Below are 18422 nucleotides of genomic sequence, written 5' to 3'. Positions count from 1 at the left end.
TGCAGAGACGAAGAAATATGTTACAAATGAAAAAAAATGGAAGCAAGCAAACTACTAGATACAGCGTTCAAAACAATGGTTATAAGGTTACACAAGGGTCTTAATGAGAACTTCAAGGCACTTAATGAGGGCTTCAAGAAAATTAATGAGAGGGCAAAGGGACTTAGTGAGACTTTCAAGGATCTTAGTGAGAATGTCAAAGACATGAAAAAGGACCAGTCAGAAATTAAGCATACACTAACTGAAGTAAAGAATAATTTACAGGGATCCAACAGTAGAGCAGAGGATTCCAAGAATCAAATATGAGGAAGCAAAAAACACCCAATCAGAAGAGAGAGGAAAAAAAGAATCCAAAAATATGAATATAGTGTAAGGAGCCTCTGGGACAACTTCAAACGTACCAACATTTGCATTATGGGGGTATCAGAAGGAGATGAGAGAAAGCAAGATATTGAAAACTTATTTGAAGAAACAATGACAGAAAACTTCCCCTACCTGGTGAAAGAAATAGACTACAAGTCCAGGAAGTGCAGAGAATCACAAAAAAGAGGAACCCAAGAGGCCCACACCAAGACACATCATAATTAAAATGCCAAGGTTTAAAGATAAGAGAGAATCTTAAAAGCAGCAAGAGAAAAGCAGTTAGTTACCTACAAGGGAGCACCCATATGACTGTCAGCTGATTTCTCAACAGAAACTTTGCAGGCCAGAAAGGAGTGTCAAGAAATACTCAAAGTGATGAATAGCAAGGACCTACAACCAAGATTTCTCTACCCAGCAAAGCTATCATTTAGAATTGAAGGTCAGATATAGAGCTTCACAGATAAGAAAAAGCTAAAGGAGTCCATCACCACCAAACCAATATTACATGAAATGTTGAAGGGTATTCTTTAAGTAGAAGAAGAAGAAGAAAAAAAGATAAAAAATATGAACAATAAAATGGCAATAAATACATATCTATCAACAATTGAATCTAAAAATCAAAATAAACGAACAAGAAATATAATGAACAAAATAAACTGATGAATAAAATAGTATCAGAGGCAGGGAAACATGGAACAAAATGATGAATCTCAGAGGGAAGGGGGGATGAAGGGGTGGGAAGAGATTAACTAAAGATCTTATATGTATACTAGAGGCCCCATGCACGAAATTCGTGCAAGGGGCTTGGCCCTCGTAGCCTTGGCCGGCTCTCGTAGCCCCTGGCTTTGTCCGGAAGGACGTTCAGAAGGTCATTTGGCTATTTGGCCTAATTAGCATATTAGCTCTTTATTATATAGGATAGGCACTACCTATGGACACAGACAATAGGGTGGTGAAGGCCTGGGGTGGGGTGGGAACCAGGTGGAGGAGGGCAATGGGGGGTGAGGGGAAGGAGACATCTGTAATACTCTCAACAATAAAGATTTAAAAAATAAAAAAAGATATATCTACCCCTATGTTCATTGCAGCATTATTCACGGTGACCAAGACGTGGAAACAACCAACAACTGAAGTGTCTTTCAATAGATAATTGGATAAAGAAGATGTGGTACATATGTATATACAATGGAATACTATTCAGCCATCAGAAAAGATAAAATACTGCTATTTGCAACAACATAGATGGATCTTTAAAATATTATGTTAAGTGAAATAAGTCATATAGAAAGTCAAGAACCATATGATGTCACCTCTATGTGAGATATAAAACTGAAAGCAACGAATGAACAAACATGACAAACAAAAACTCATAGACACAGACAACAGTAGGGCGGTTGCCAGAGGGAAGGAGTTTGGCGGGAGGTAGAAAAGGGTAAAGGGGGACAAGTACATGGTGACAGAAGAAGACTTGACTTGGAGAGAACACACAATGCAATATACAGATGATGTATCATAGAACTGTACCCCTGAAACCTATATCATTCTATTAACCAATGCCACCCCAATAAATGTAATAAAACTAAAAATAACAAACAAACAAAAAAGGAATAAGGGAGGAGAGCAACGGCCTCCTCTGGAGTCTGCCCCCAACTCTGGCTTTGGGAAAAGTGAGAAAAGGAGAGTGAGAGAGCAGGAGCTCCTACATGTGTGCCACCCTGTGGGCATACAGCAGGCGGGCCCATGCACTAGCATGGCTGACAGGCGTGAGCAGAGTGACCTGTGTGTCAGCTTCACACCAAAGCATTTCAGAGCAGGTGCTGCACTCCAGCTTCCCTTGGGTCTGGAGGTGTGTGGGCCTCGCGTTGAGATGGAAAGAGCTGAGTCTCTGCATGGAGGGGAGGAGACCCCCAAACCCACGGCCGACTTTGTGTGAGTGGGAACTAAGCTTTGTTGTCACAGCCGCTGAGATTGGGGGGTTGGGGGGGTCGTTTGGTTCAGCAGCATAGCCCAGCTTCCTCTGATCAGTATGAACAGCGACTCCTCTGACTCCCCCCACCACACGCTCACCCTCCCTCCCAAACACCTGGAAGTCCTCACCTTCTGCTCTGGTCAAGGCTGCTGCTAAACCACAGGCTGCCTCTGTGAGATCGCATACAGGCACCCCTCCCTCGAGACGCTTAACTGTGTCTGTCGGGAAACTGTCAAAAGGAACAAACTTGCCCTAATCGGTTTGGCTCAGTGGATAGAGCGTCAGCCTGCGGACTCAAGGGTCCCAGGTTCGATTCTGATCAAGGGCATGTACTTTGGTTTCAGGCACATTCCCAGTGGGAGGTGTGCAGGAGGCAGCTGATCGATGTTTCTCTCTCATCGATGTTTCTAACTCCCTATCCCTCTCCCTTCCTCTCTGTAAAAAATCAATAAAATATATATTTTTTAAAAAAAGGAACCAACTTTGCAAGAACAAGTACACTTTACTGCCATCTTCTGGAAAACTGTCCTAGTAAGTATACAAACCATGTTTATGATGTCATCAGTGTGCCCATAAATGTGGTGGCAGCTCTGCCTTATGTCAACTGCTTCCTGCCCACCTGCCTTATCTTACTCAGCACCACCCGTGTCAGTAAGGGTCAGCACTGGGTCTTCAGCTCCTCCATCCCCCCACCGTCCCCCCACTGAGACCCAGGTGCCCAAGGTGGACTGAGCACACGGCAAGGACTCTCTAATCTTACTGATAAGAGGGAAGACAAGGACAGAGCAAAGTCAACGCTCTGGATGAAAGAGCTGGATACAGAACTTGTCTCTCCTCTTAAGGGTGTGGGGCCCTCGTCAAGTTTCTCGGTTTCCCCATCTGGTCAAAGAAGGACAAAAAAGTGGGATGTATGAAGTCTGGTCAGTGTGGCTCAGTGGTTGAGCGTCAACCTATGAACCAGGAAGTCATGGTTTGATTCCCAACCAGGGCACATGCCTGGGTTGTGGGCTCAATCCCTCTGTGCAGGAGGCAGCCGATCAATGATTCTCTCTCATCATTGATGTTTCTAGCTCTCTCTCCCTCTCCCTTCCTCTCTGAAATAATAAAAAGATATATATTTTTAAAGTGGGATGTATCCCTTCCAGCTCTGAAGCTGTAGGATGCTGGAGGGTGAGTTTATATAGGGTGGGGGTCCCGTATCCACACCTGGACTTGGATCCTGGTACCTCCACTCACCAGGTGTGTGACCTGGCAAATGATTTGACCTCAGTGTTAGACTGACACCTACCTAGCAGGCTGCCATGATGATTAAGTGAGATAAAAATAACAACCACTTAGCTAATTTATTGAAGCACTACATGCCAGACACTGTGCTAAACATTTAGTGTCCTAATATGATCTCTATCTGTCCGAAAGCTTCAGAAGGTAGGAGCTACAGCAGGTCCTGCTATAACACTTGTTTTGAACACCTGACTTTGTTCCGATGTGATTGATATATTAGGGCACGAGTGAAGCTTAATGCAAATTTCACATTAGCTTATGTGCAATTTTATCTGTGAGAAACAAAGGAGAATGCAAAAACCTGCACCCAGCTGAGCTGAGCTGAGCTGAGCAGGAATTCACCACACACACACACACACACACACACACACACACACACCCCTAAACTCTATCCTCCCTTGACCCCAGCTCACGGTGCGTGCATGTGCGTACGTGCACGTGTGTGTGTTATGTGCCCCGCCATTCATATCAAATGTCCAATTTCAGATACCCCTCCTTCCACGCTTCACAGTAGCTCACAGCTGCCATCCCACCCATGGTCCACTTCCACAGTGAACTTCAGGTCGTTTTAAGAGTGAAGTGCCGTATTTTCTGTAGCACTGGGGTATTTCTTAGCCATTTAACATGTGTGAACCTCTGCTGCCATTTTCCCTAGGTTCTTATCTTTTTCTCATTGTGTCACGGGTGAGGTTTTTGGCCCCATTGTTCCCACAATCCCTGTGGTTTTTAATGCGTGATTTCTCACGGCACAGTGATTTTTGGGAACACTCATGAACAGAACCAGCTGTATTATGATCTCCATTTTACTGCTAGATAAAACGGTGGCAGAGAGGTTAATGTTAAATGCCCATTCACTTAGCATAATACGTACCCGGTAACAATAGTGCGATTAGCAATTACAATAGTAACTAACATTTATTAGGTGCTCACAATGAGCCAGGCAGTGGGTTAAGTGTTCAGAACGATCTCGTTCCTTTGTCCTGACACCTCTGGGATGTAGTATGACCAGTGTAAGAAATATGCCTCTGATTGATCTTCATAGAAAAGAAACAGCATGTGGCCAGGCAGCTGCTGAATTTCCCCAGAGCAAACAGGATGTGGGAGTGGGGAGAGAGGATGAGAGCTGTACACCTGGCTGATACACATGTCCTAGGAAGATTCCCCTAGACCCGTGGTCGGCAAACTCATTAGTCAACAGAGCCAAATATCAACAGTACAACGATTGAAATTTCTTTTGAGAGCCAAATTTTTTAAACTTAAACTATATAGGTAGGTACACTGTTATTAACTTAATTAGGGTACTCCTAAGGCTTAGGAAGAGCCACACTCAAGGGGCCAAAGAGCCGCATGTGGCTCGCGAGTGGGGCCACGAAGTTTCGATTGCACTGTACGTGGGCGCCCGCACGTGGTATTTTGTGGAAGAGCCACACTCAAGGGGCCGCAGTTTGCCAACCACTGCCCTAGACAAAGGGAGGTGGAGGCGACTAGAGAAGGCCCCAGCCATTTTTTAAAATAACCCAATGGGAGACAGCAAGACCTAGGTGACCTATTAGGAAATAGGTGATGAAACAGTACTCAGCCAATGAGGACCCGGAGGAGGGTCTAAATAAATAGGCTATGTCCTCTGCCCCACTGTGATCCTGTAAAATGAGCGCCCGCTCTTGAGAGTGTTATTAAAAGTCTCACTTTTGCCATGCTTCTGTTTCCCAGTCCGTCATTGAAATTTGGCCAGGTGAGCCATTTCTCACACCAGCATCCCAGTTTTATAGTTGAAAAAAATAGGAGCACAGAAGGTCACCCAGCTTACACTGACAACGGGGCTGGACAGAAGGACTGGGTGGGTATCCTAACCCCTGGCCCAATCTGTTTGTGATCTGGGGGCCAAGGCTTTTGGGGTCAAGGGAAGAGAATGAAGAGGCATTAAAATAACCAAAGGGCACGGTGACCCTTGGCCAGTTCGGCCGAGGTTCTGAGCAGCACGGCGGCTGCAGACAGACGGCCACGGTCAGCTGCACAGGATGCCCAGTGTCTGGTGTTCTGGGTGTTTGGCATCTGGGCACTAGGCTCAGAGGGAAGGACCTGTTGCCAGATCTGATTATTTCAAAAGAAATCAGAAAGCTGGCTTTTTACGTGAGCTCTTCTGATTCTTAAAAGTTAGCACATATTCTAAAAACACAAATAAGATTTGTGGGCAAGACACGGCTCGTGGATGTCGTTTGAAGCCTCTTCCTTAAACCCTTCTCCTGGCTTAGCTTCTCCGTCTCCGGAGAGGAGGGTGTGTGCCAACCAGATAGAGCAGGAGCCTCCCCTCCCCCAGCCCCCCTGTCCCCAAACTCACTGTTTCATGCTGCTGATGGCGTAACCCCTCCCCAGGCAGTGATTGTGCCCAGCACCCCAGGGCATGCTGTAATTCTTCAGTCGCTTCCCATCCTTGTAAAAGTCCTTCTTCTCTGTTCCATCAGCGTTCAGGAATCGGTTGTACTTAAAAACCTGCGACAGGAAGAAGGTCCATTTCTGACGCCACCCCCATACATGCATGCAGGAAAACAAGCTATGAGCATGTTCATCGCAGGCTTGTTTATAAGAGGAAGTAACTGGAAACAACACAATGGGCAATTAATGGAAGATTGGTTAAAAAATTATGGCAGCTATTTATTGATTTATTTATTTATATATTTTTATTGATTTCAGAGAGAAAGAGAGAGGGAGAGAGAGAGATAGAAACATCAATGATGAGAGAGAATCACTGATTGGCTGCCTCCTGCACGCCCCACACTGGGATCTAACCCGCAACCCAGGCATGTGCCTTGACCAGGAATCGAACGGTGACAAGGTCACACAGCAAAAAGCAGAGCGAGGATGCCGCTCAGCTCTGGCTGGTCCCGAAGCCACTTTCTCCCCACAGTCTCTACAATATGGCATTTACCTCGGGGTCTGTGTAGATCTCTGGGTCCTTCTGGGGACTCAGGAACGGAAAGAGGAGGAGGCGGTCGCCGCGTCGCAGGGAGAATTCCCGCCCATCTGCCATGGGGATGGCCATGTCCGCCACAACCTCTCGGGTGATGAAGGGCGCGGCCGTGAGTCGGAGGGTCTCACTCAGCACGCTCTCTGCACAGGGCAGGTACAAGGAAGAGTCAGCAGCCGTCCTCTACCCATTTAAATGCCACCCCCTAGGACATGTTGTACCATCAAGACATTTATAGAGGAAGGTGAGGAGGTTCAGAAAGGGAGCATGACTTGCCCACAGTGAGGCCGAAAAGGCAAGTTCATGAGGTGTTATTGCTATGGTCCCTCAGAGATCTTAGACTTGAGGATTTGGGTCTAATCCCAAGAGAGGCAATGAGGGAAGGTGGGGACCAGAGAGATATCAGAGAAGACTAGGGAGAGAGCAGGACCCTCAGTATTGGTTGTTTCTGCCTGCCCAGCATACAGTCAGTCCCTTTCTGGAAACAGTACCCTGGTTTTCCTCTGGGGACCACCCCTCTCCCACTCTCAGGGGTTGGACTGTTGATTCCACTCCCAACTGCTGGGATTGGGCTGTGTGTGGCCAATCAGAGCATATTTCCAACCCTCTGAACCCTATGGTTGGTTCAAGATGGGCAGATGACCCAAAGAGAGCCAATGAGACACATTCCTGGGACTTTGGGTAGGAATGCTGCAGAGAGGCACGTGCTCACAGGGCAAGAACACGTCAGCTTGAAGCTTCTGGCGGCCCTCTTGCCAGCCTGAGACTGGAGCCAACCCAGCAGAAAACAAGGCTGAGAGATGGAGAAAGACTGAATCCTGAGGGCATTGTTGGAGCACCTGGATCCACCTGTACCTGAAGCTAAATACTTCTGGACGATTTAGTTTCTTGCCCCAAATAAAGTCCTCTTTGTGCTTCAGCCAGTTTAAGTTAGGTTTCCTGCCATTTGCAACCTAAAACCTCCCACTGAGCCTATGCAAAGCCGAGACTGAGGCATGGAGATGCCAAGGCTAAGAAGACAGGAGGCTCAGGGGGACCTTAGGTCAGAGGACACTGATGGACCCTGGACGATGGGAGCTCATGTGGGGGAGACCCTAGGGGGCCATGATGACCCAGCCTGGGGCTGTCTGAAGGGTCTGGCCATCTCACCGAGCACAGGCATGTTGTCTAAAACCTTCTGTGGGAGGGTGGTCATCTGTGAGACAGGCTGCTCTGCTCGAGAGAGGACATGCTCAAGTTCTTCACGGACGGCAGCCAGGGCCTCGGGATTCTTGAGGAGGAAGAGCAGAAGCCAGAAGGCAGCTGGGCCCATGTTCCCCTGTAATGAGAAGAGCCCCTGTTGTACCATTGAGACAGCAAACCTGGGGTGTAAGCTGAAGGGTCTATGCCATGGACACAGCCCTGGTCCAGGGGCAGGGGTTAGGAGGCCTGTGTTCCCATCCCTGCCAAACATCTAGGCATGACCTATGTCTATCTTCAGCCTCAGGACAGGGCCAAGAACTGGACTGTGGTTTGGCATAGCCCAATGGCTACTTCCAGGCTATTTCTGGCATCCCTGACCTTGAGCAAGATCATTGATATGAGGTCACATAGGTGATTTTCATAGCTAATCAGCAAAATAAAAAAAGAAGCATCAATAATAGTAACAAAGTGTGTCAACTAAGATTACTGTTAACATCTGAGGCTGGCGGCATCCCTGTGACTGTGCACTTCGTTTCATTAAAGAGGCAGAGTGTATTTCCCCACTCCTTGAATTTGGGGCTCAGTCATGTGACTTGCTCTGGCCAATAGAATGAGGCAGAATCAACAGAACAGCAGTTGTAGGTCTAGGCCAGCCGTGGGCAAACTACGGCCCGCGGGCCGGATCCGGCCCGTTTGAAATGAATAAAACTAAAAAAAAAAAAAGACCGTACCCTTTTATGTAATGATGTTTACTTTGAATTTATATTAGTTCACACAAACACTCCATCCATGCTTTTGTTCCGGCCCTCCGGTCCAGTTTAAGAACCCATTGTGGCCCTCGAGTCAAAAAGTTTGCCCACCCCGGTCTAGGCCTTTAGAGACCTTTTGTGTTTCCACTTGCCTGCCTCGCCCACTGGTCCCAAGAGGAGGATGGGAGACACATGGAATAGAGCTGAGCCCTGTCAAGACCAGCTGATGCCCAGGAGGCCCACAGACATGTGAGTTAAGTAAGGGTGCAGCAAACTGATACAATATCTGAATATTTGCTTTCAAATATGTGGGTACTGTGTACATATAAAGCGAAGTAGCAATGATCAATGATGATTATGAAAGCTATTAATGGATTGAAAAAATATTTAAAACTTCTCAACAGCTAAATAATTAGGAAAATGGATGGAATTTCTTGCTCTAAGACTTTAGCTGAACATTTTAATACTCAGGTGTGCAGCATGTGGCTACAATGTGCATGGGGTACCCTTAAATGAGGCATGGGTGAATACCAACTAACCTCACCCGGGGGGAAGATCTTTGTGTACCATAAATGACTGTCCTATCCAATCTTTAGTAACAATGGAATATTAAACAGCCACTAAATGTCATGTTTGCCCAGTAATTCTATTACAGACATAGTTGCATGTGGACAAAAAGCTATTTGCACAGGGATATTTACCACAGTGCTGATGTAACAGCAAGATTGGAAGCAACCTCAATGTCTATCAATAGGAGATCAATGAGATCAATGGTGATCATCCCAACAGGAAGTTGTTGCAAAGAAGCCAGCTCTGTGGGTACCGATAGGACTATAGGCAAGGCACCCGGAAGCAAGCAAACAGCGAGATGCAGAGCAGGCTCAGCGTGCCACCACGGGTGTGCGTGTTTAAAGGGGACATATGTGAAGAAGCACAGACCAGCTCGGGAAGGAGACTCAGATAACTGGCAACCGAGGTTGCCTCTGGGACAGCAGCTGGGAGGTGGGGGGGGGGGGGGGGGGGGAAACTGGCTTTTCACTGTGTATGATTTTTACAGGGATCTGCAAGGACGCGGAGAAATGTCCACGACACAATGTTAGGTCAAATTAAAAGCGGGACTAAAAAACTACATGATCTTAACCACAGAAAAAAGACACACAAAAAAGGCAGTAAACAAAGGCACCAACGCATCAGTGACGGTGAAACGGATTTTCTGTCCTTTTCTTCAGCTGCCGTGATGATTGCAGTGCCAAGGAGGTACCCTGTTCCCTTATTCAATTCCCCCACTAAGTACACACCATTATCACACCTTTCGCTGAACAGGAAAACCAAGCACTCCCTAGTCCAGTGATGGCGAACCTATGACACGCATGTCAGAGGTGACACACGAACTCATTTTTTTGGTTGATTTTTCTTTGTTAAATGGCATTTAAATATATAAAATAAATATCAAAAATATAAGTCTTTGTCTTACTATGGTTGCAAATATCAAAAAATTTCTATATGTGACACGGCACCAGAGTTAAGTTAGGGTTTTTCAAAATGCTGACACGCCGAGCTCAAAAGGTTCGCCATCACTGGCCTAGTCCCTGCCCACTGCCCAGCATGTAGGAGAGGCTCCATGGTATTTGTCGACTGAACATCTGTGTTGCTTTGGGCTGGGGCCTGCAAGTCAGCGTGGAAGGAAGGTGGGCTGGCAGAGCCCTGACTGGGACCAGGCAGAGTTTGGTTCAAATCCCAGCCCCCCACGCCCTGTCACTCCAGACAAGTCACTCTCTCCTCTGGGCCTCCGGACTTCCCTTCTGCTCAAATAGCAGCAGGCCCACTCCTGGGGCAGCCACAAGGGCCCACTGAGCCTGGATGCCAGCGGCCACAGAACAGGTGCTCAGAGAGGCTCCTCCCTCCCGCGGGCCCCTCCTCCAGGCTTGAGAACAAGTGGGGACCTGGGACTCTCTCTGAGGTTTCCTCCCGCACCTCAGGTCCAGCGGAGACAAGCAAGGTCAGTTGCTGTCCATCACTCAAATAGCCAGGGGAATGCAGGCAATAAATAATTCAGCTTCGGGTTAACTCAGCGCCGAGGCCTCTTCCGTTTGCCAGGATGGTCAGATGGGGGCCACGGCTCATTAATCACAAAGCAGGAGTGGAGCACCAGGCTGCTCGGTTACCTCTGCTTCCAGGAAAAAGCGGTGGCAAGTTGGGGAGGTGACAAAGACCACCCTCCACCCACCTGCACAGATGTGTGTGAGTGCGCGAGTGTGGGTGCACACACGGCTGTGTGCTCACACAACCATAAGAGATTCTGAATTTGCTGCCCATTCACCCAGGAGGACACTTGTAGTCTAGCATCATTCCCTCCCACTAAAGCCAAAGTCCAAGGCCCAGAGCTGAGGGGAGCCTGGGCCCTGCTGGGATTCTCTTCCTCTGCCCACCCCAACTCTCACCCCCTTAGATCGGGCCTCTTCCCCTGCCTGGACTTGGATCTCAGGCCACCGGCTTCTCCTATAGGTCCCTGGGTGCGGGCATTTCCCACTGACCCCTCCATCAGCCTGATTCCGGGATTTGGGGTTCTGGACTCAGGGAGCTTTTGCGAGACGATGTCTGTAAAGTACTCAAGAGGCTGGCTGGCACATGGCATGTGGTAAAGTGTTTGAGAGCTTCTGAAATGATCATTCGTGCCTCCATTCTGACCTGACAATAGCAATCGCAGCTACCATTTCTCAACCCCTCGGAATACTTTCCATCCTGGCCTCTGGGTGGCGCTCCCTCCCGGTCCCGCCCCCTGGCCACTCCTCCTCAGTCTCCTTTGCTGGCTCCCCCTCATCTTCTCCATCCCAAACTGGAGAGGCCCAGAGCCTGGTCCCCCTCCCAATCCAACGTCACCCTCAGTGATCCCCAGGCCAGTGGTTTCAACAACAGGTCTACGCTGACAACTCCCAAATGAACGTCTCAGCCCAGACCTTAACCCTGAACCCCAGACTCTTTAATTTAGGTATCACCCCACCCCCCACCATTCTCCATCTCAAACTCAGCACACTCAAGACCTACTTCCTGATTTTCTCCCCAAAAACTTGTTCTTTCTACCACCTACCTCACCTGTTAATGGCAACTTCATTCTTCCCACCACTCAAGCCCAAACCTGGAGCCATCCTTGATTAGACCCACTCCCAATGTCCCAGCCAACAGCAAATCCCATTGGCTCTACCTTGAAATACATCCAGAATCCAGTCACTCTCCCCCTGCACTCTGGTCTAACATCATCCTCTCCTGCCTGCATATTGCAGTGGCCTCCTCTCTGGTCTCCCTGCCTCCACTTCCTCCCACTACAGTTTTCTCAGCAATGCAACCAGAATGACTCCCTGAAAGCAGAAGACAGACCATGTTGCTCCTCAGCTCAGAGCCTGCAAGGTGTTCCCATCTCAGAGTAAAAGCCAAAGTCCTCCCTATGGCCTACAGGGCCCTGAGTGGTCTGGCACCTTCATCCGCACCTCAGGGCCTTTGCACGTGCTGCCCCCCCTGCCTGGATGCCCTCATTCTATTATAGCTACATGACTCGCTTCCCCACTTCCTTCAAGTTTCCGCTCAGGTGTTACCTTCTTGGTGAGGCCTTTCTTGACCATCCTCACTCTCCTCTGCTAATCCCTTCCCCAGTTTTATTGGTTCTCCACAGAATTCATTCCTTCTAGTACATTTTACCTACTTTTTATTAACAGTCTGTCTTCTCCCACCAGAATGTCAGCTCTATAATGGCAGGAATCTTGGTTCTGCTCACTGCTCTGCCCCCAGCTTCTAGAAGGGTGCCTGGCACACAGCGGGACCTCACTGAATATTTGTGGAATACGTTTATTGAGCTCTAGTTACCGGCCAAGCACAGTTACAGGTCTCACATGTATCACTCCCTCATCACGATCTTGAGGAAGGTACTGTCATCTCCCTCTTAAGGAGGAGTAAACCCAGGCACCAAGGGTTAAGCAGCTCGCCTGCCAGGAAGCGGCAGGTCAGTCACAGAGCCTGTGCCTGAAACCACTGGGCTACACAGTGCCTCGCCCCTGCTCTCCAGACCTGTGTTCTCGAAGGGTCTTCCCCCGTGCCTGAATTTTGGATGCTGCCATAACTCAACCTCAGAGGATGTCCTGTCCCCAACTCCTGCCCAGTTTTCCCGGCCCTGACGGAAGCTGTTCCCCGGACCGTCTGTCACTCAAGGCCAGCGTCCAGTTCTGCTGACAGAGGTCATTTCCACAAGGGATTCTGGGAATAGTTTGTAGCTCCAATCTCTGCCCATAAATATGTTATTAGGCACTAATGGGGCCCCCACCTCTTGCCAGCCTCTGCCTCCAAGGACGGTTAATGGCTCTGAGACAAAACTAAAAATAAGTTGCGAGTCGATGGGATAGGAATTACCCAGAAATGTCAGCCTGTGCAACTGTCATCGCTGAGGTGGGGCCAAGAGAAGGAGGGGGGCTCTGGGGTTGGGGGAGGGCAGGAGCCAGGCTCTCTCTCACCCCAATACCTGTTCTATTACTAAACGCACTGGTGCTGTGTTCCTTTGGTTTCCAGAATCTTTCCACACCCTCATCACGCCCATGGCCCCCACCTGGTCCTGCCACCAGGGTCTCCTCCTGGTGTCCCTGCAGGTCCTTGCTCCTCAGGTCCTGTCCTCCTTTGCTCAGAACCTCCCAGGGCTCCCAACTCACCCAGAGGAAAACCCAATTCTTTACCTACCAGGATCCACAGGAACTTTGTGATCTTGTCCCTCAGTCCACTCCCCCTCCTCACTTGGCTTCATGAATGATCATGTTCATGATACTGTTTCACAGTTAGAGAGTCAGGGATCTGGTGCACACTCACTAAGGCATACCTATACGCCGGCACAAACTCATACATACACAACCACACACGCACACCTGCGTGCCCCGCTCGCACGCCATGCCCACCTGTGTGGCCCAGAGCTGCAGCACCAGAGCCCGCGCCTGCATCTCCTCCGACACACCCATCTCCTGCAGGTGCAGCAGGTAACTCTCCAGCCAGGTGCTCCGCTGGGCCCGGGTGGCCAGCCTGGCTGGGGACAACAGCTTCCACAGGCGACCTTTGACTTTGCACACGTGGTCCTTGTCCCCTGCAGGGATAGAGCACAGGGGGTGGACGTTACAGATCCACCCCCAGCCCAGGGTCACCCAGCCCTGACTTCCCATGAGGCCAAGGATCTTCTGGGTGGCACTGCATGGGGGTGGGGAGTTCCTGTAGGAAAGTGGCTACAGGGAAGCCCTTTAAATGCTGACTTATTGTTTATCTCACCTGCAGTGAACAGGAGCAAGGGGCTTGTCTGTTTGATTTACCTCTGTGTCCCCAGCACCTGGCTCATGGGAACTCAATAAATATGTGTTAAATGAACGGTGGTTCTTGACACAGCAGGGGAACGAACATGAAACACCAAGCAGCATTCCCCAGACTCAGCAGGGCTTCATTCGGAGACATCGCAAACAAGCTAACCGCCTCAAGAGGGGACAGTTCGGTCTGAGGTCTCAAATTTAACTACCTCCAGGGAAGGCAGGTAAAATAAAGGAGGGAGGAGGGCCAGGAAGGCGCTGTGGGGAACAGGGGACCAGGGGCAGCCTCTGCTCAGCTCCACCACCAGAGCCCCGCCCCCTACTCCCCTCCGCTCCTGCCCCCTGGCCAATCGGTCCCTAGCAGGGAGTTTAGATTACAGAAGAAGCTGAAAATCCAGGTGTTCATGTGCAATCTTTTTATGTTTTTTACGGTCAGCATATAAGCAAGAAGTTTTTAATCACTGTGCAGGTCACACGAGCATCTCGAAAAGTCAACTTTGGCCCACAAGTCACTCGTTTGCATCCCTATCAAATAAACAATGGTGTGTTATGCTCTAGTTTATAAAGCAAGGCGATGGGCCCACAAGGGCAGACTGTTGAGGGAATAAAGCCAGGTGCTTACTATTTAAATATTCTGTTAATGCTACAAGGTGCTATATTTACATATATTTGCACAAGTATAAGATTTGGTTTTTCCAAAATCACCCCTTGGAAGATGGAGGTTGCTTTGGATTGCTATGAAATTCCAAAGTTCTAGGAACTCTCTCTGAGGCACAAAGCAGTGTTGGAAGACCCATCCAGTGAGTGGCTCTGAGCAGGCTGCATGCACAGGTGTTTAAAAGGGTGTTCAATGTAGGCTAACCTTATTTTTGTAAGTATATTAGTTACATTTTCAAATAACAGTCAGTGAGCCCAATTGTTCATCTGGAATACACTATTTTCCTGGGCACTGGAGAACCACTTGGGAGCTTTTAAATCTCAGGCCAGGTCCCACCATAGATCAGTCTTGTCAGAATCGCTGGGGGTGGGCCCGCGCCTGCGGAGATTTGAAACAGGTGAGTGCAGGGTGCAGGAAGCTTGCAGCCACCTCAGTGGATGCTGGTTCTGGATGCGTGTGGGGGTCATCTGAGGAAATAGTTCAAAAAAGCAGGCACAGAAATTTAACACAGATTTAGAAATGGGTGGCATTCTTTGAGGTTGGACAGCACAATTGCAAACCTTGAATGTCACTGTAAACACTGCTTTTAAGGATGACTTTACAAAGCCACACAGTGGGAAAAAACAACAGAAGAGGAGAAAATATTTGCAAATCATCTCTCTGACAGGGGTCTAGTACCCAGAATATAAAAAAAAAATCCCTGCAACTCAACAACAACAAAAACCCAAACAATACCAATTCCAAAAATGGATCAAGAACTTGAATAGACATTTCTCCAAGGAGAAGCAGGTTCGAATCCCAGACCTGCCATGCTGTGCGGAATTGGTTGAGGCCCTGTCTATCTCTGGATCTCGATCTTTCCATCTGTAAAAAGAGGGTCCCTAGGCTTAAGTGCCTCTCAAATTTTCCCTCAAAAGTGCCTCTGCCCCCTAGGGAGACAGGCCTTCAAAGTCTGCATTTTCCCTTTAACATGAATTAAGTTTTTGTATTAGATTCTCTGATTCTTTAATATAAAAATGCCTCTCCACCCCCCAAAAAATTCAAATAAAATAGCACCCCTCCCCAATAATCCAGTGAAATGAATGTTCTAGAAAGGAACATTTTGCTTAGCTTAGGGCTCTGTTTAACTGCCCCTTGCCCCCACTGCCCTCCTGTAAGAGAAATACCAGACTCAATGGAGTAAAGTCCCCAAAAGGGTCAATTTTCTTTTAAAATATGTTTATATTTTTTTAAAGCAGAGGATTATGTGGTAAAAAAAATAATAATAAAAAGAAAAAAATTCTAAAAGTTCAAATGTGTATACTATAAAAGTAAGTTTCTCTCCATCCCATCTCAGCCTTCCCAGAAACAAAAATCTATACATCTTCTCACATTTTTAGAAAGCATGAATGTCAACTAAACTTATTGTGGTAATCATTTCACAGAATATGTAGGCCAAGTCATGCAATACACCCTAAACTCACACAGTACTGGTTGTCAATCATATCTCAATAAAGCTGAAGAAAGGTAAAAAGCACAATATACCCACTGTCCCGCACCTTTGTCATAATAGTGGACTCAATCCTCTAGCAGTACATGCAGTTCACCCTTTCTGTTCTATGGTCCCATGGTTTTCCTTTATGTGAATGAATAACTTATTGCATCAGCCCCTGCTGGTGGACATTTAGGTTGTTTCTAGCATTTGCCGTTACAAGCAACATGGCAATGAATATCTTGTTCTGTCTGTAGACATGTGCGAGCATGTCTGTGGAGTAATTCCTAGCAGTGGAAGTTCAGGATTAAAAGCATGTGCATTTTATATTTTGATAGGGACAGGTTTGCCCCACAGCCTCCAGCCTGGAGCTGAGAAACCTTTCCCAATGTTGCCACCTGCTGCCTATACTGGAAAATGCAGCCTTCCTATAACCAACCCCCCCAACCGCCCCCTCCCCACCTCCGCTGCTCTCAGAATGATGGAGGGGTCCCCCCTGCATCTACCCAGACTCCATGGAGCGTCAGCGTGGCGGCAGGGCCATGGAGAAATCACCCTTCCCTGGAGAAGCAATGGGCACTGGGATGTCAGATTCTTTATGCTCAGCATTTTGCAGGCTGACCAAGTCTCCATTTTGCTGGCTCTGCCACCTATCAGCTGTGTGTCTACGACAAGGGACCTCTCTGAGCCTCAATTTCCGTACCTGCAAATGGGTATAATGGTACCAAACTTCCAACATTGATGGCAGGAGTCAATAAGATAAGGATTTGCCCCTAAAGAGACGTTTAGAGACATGAACAGGCAACTCAGGGAGGAAAAGCAACTGGCTGGTGAAACACAAAAACATGTTTCATCTCAGTCAACAGGAAAATGCCTAGAAAGCCAGATGCCCTTTCCTACCCATCAGATTGGCAAGGATTTAAAGGATCACAAGTGCATGTTGACACAGTTGTGGGAAAACCTAAATTAAAACAAACTGCCCATCAGATTGGCAAACATGTGGAAAGACTAATAACATCTGGTGGGCTCCTTCCCTTTGGGTAGGCATAGAAATTGCTCCATCTCTTGGAGATGATGTGATACTCACTAATAACTATTTTAATGGATATGCCCTTTGACCTGACAATCCCACTTCCAGGAAACTATCACCGAGAAATAAAATCACCAGATGGCAGAAAAGATATCAGTACAATGAAATACTGTAACTAACACACGCACACTCACACACACGGAAACAATTATAACAACCCACTACTAGAGGCATCGCTGTAAGGGCTGGAAATGTGTCTGTATTTTTTATGTTAATTTTATATCTTTCTACTTTGCTGGATTCTTCTTCTTCTTTTGTTGTTTTGTTTGTTGGTTGGTTTGTTTTGCTTCAGTTCGTTTTATCATGGATTTTCTGAGGTTTTCCAGATACAGTGCCTGCTCATTTGCAAATACGGATAGTTTTAATTCTTATATTGGTAACTGACTTCTCTTATCTAATTTCATTGGCTAAAACCTAGAAAATGCTTGTATTAACAAGGGAAATATATCTGTATTGTTAGGTTAAAAAGATGAGTTGCAAATAATGGGCATAATCCCTTTTTGTAAATACACACACAGATATGTATATCTGTCTCTGTTTGCAAAATAGAACGCTCCTACACAACACGGTGAAGGGATATAAACCACCATGTTAAAATGGATTCCTAGGAAGTTGGGCTTGGAAGAGTGAATATTATTACTTTTTACTGTCTATATCTATGAGCTGTTAACCAGAGAATGTTTCTTCACTTAAACACTCTAATGTGTTAAAGTTTGGTTTCTAACAGTATGTGAATAAAGGAAATGAAGTGATGCGCTGTTCTGAGCACTGAGTGAGACAATGCTTATTTCACCTGGTACCTAGCACATAGCGCTAAGAAATAACAGTGTTGTGTTGTGTTTTTCTTATTACCTCAGCCAGTCCTGACAGCCACCTTCTGGGAAGGTCTTGCTCTTCTCCCCACCTTACAAGTGAGATCCTCCCTCCACCTTGAGCTTGGATGTCCCCTCTGGGTCCCTCAGTCTGCCCCACCGCCCACCAGGGTCCCCACAGTGCTTACCCACTGACAGGGAGCCACGCGCCAGTTTGGGGAGCAGCAGGTCGAGCTGGCGGAAGGTGTGGAAGACGTCGGCTGAGTGGGCACGGTCCTGGGCCTGGCTCTGCTGGGTACGTGGCAGGGCCTCGACTCCGTACAGAGTCAGGTAGCCGGCTCTGGGGGCAGCAAACAGCAGATCAGGGTTACTCCCGGCCAAACCCTCCCACAGCAGCCTCCAAGCTTTTCTTCATTCATACACCCAAAGAGCACCCACTTTTCCTACTAAAGGGTGTCCCAAAACTCACGCAAGATTTGAATTTAATGGTGCTCGCTATCGCGACATGATAATCCAGTTTTTTGTGCCTAAATTGCAAGATATGGATGTGGACGACAT

At 47.7% G+C, this 18422-nt stretch overlaps 1 protein-coding gene across 1 annotated transcript in view; it reads right to left on the bottom strand.

Moving 5' to 3' along the window:
• PTGIS (prostaglandin I2 (prostacyclin) synthase) overlaps positions 1–18422 on the bottom strand; it is a 32341-nt gene that overhangs the window by 2311 nt on the left and 11608 nt on the right. The window contains exons 6-10 of the mRNA XM_014539658.1: positions 18053–18204; positions 13441–13622; positions 7728–7896; positions 6540–6721; positions 5952–6103 (exon numbers count right to left, since the gene is read on the bottom strand). Of these exons, the coding sequence (XP_014395144.1) occupies positions 5952–6103; positions 6540–6721; positions 7728–7896; positions 13441–13622; positions 18053–18204 (837 nt within the window). The remainder of the gene's footprint in view (positions 1–5951; positions 6104–6539; positions 6722–7727; positions 7897–13440; positions 13623–18052; positions 18205–18422) is intronic.

The sequence above is a fragment of the Myotis brandtii genome, unplaced genomic scaffold (assembly GCF_000412655.1).
Source record: "Myotis brandtii unplaced genomic scaffold, ASM41265v1 scaffold225, whole genome shotgun sequence".
Lineage (NCBI taxonomy): Eukaryota > Metazoa > Chordata > Mammalia > Chiroptera > Vespertilionidae > Myotis > Myotis brandtii.
The sequence above is the reverse complement of the archived record's forward strand: the minus strand, read 5'-3'. Positions and strand labels throughout refer to the sequence as shown.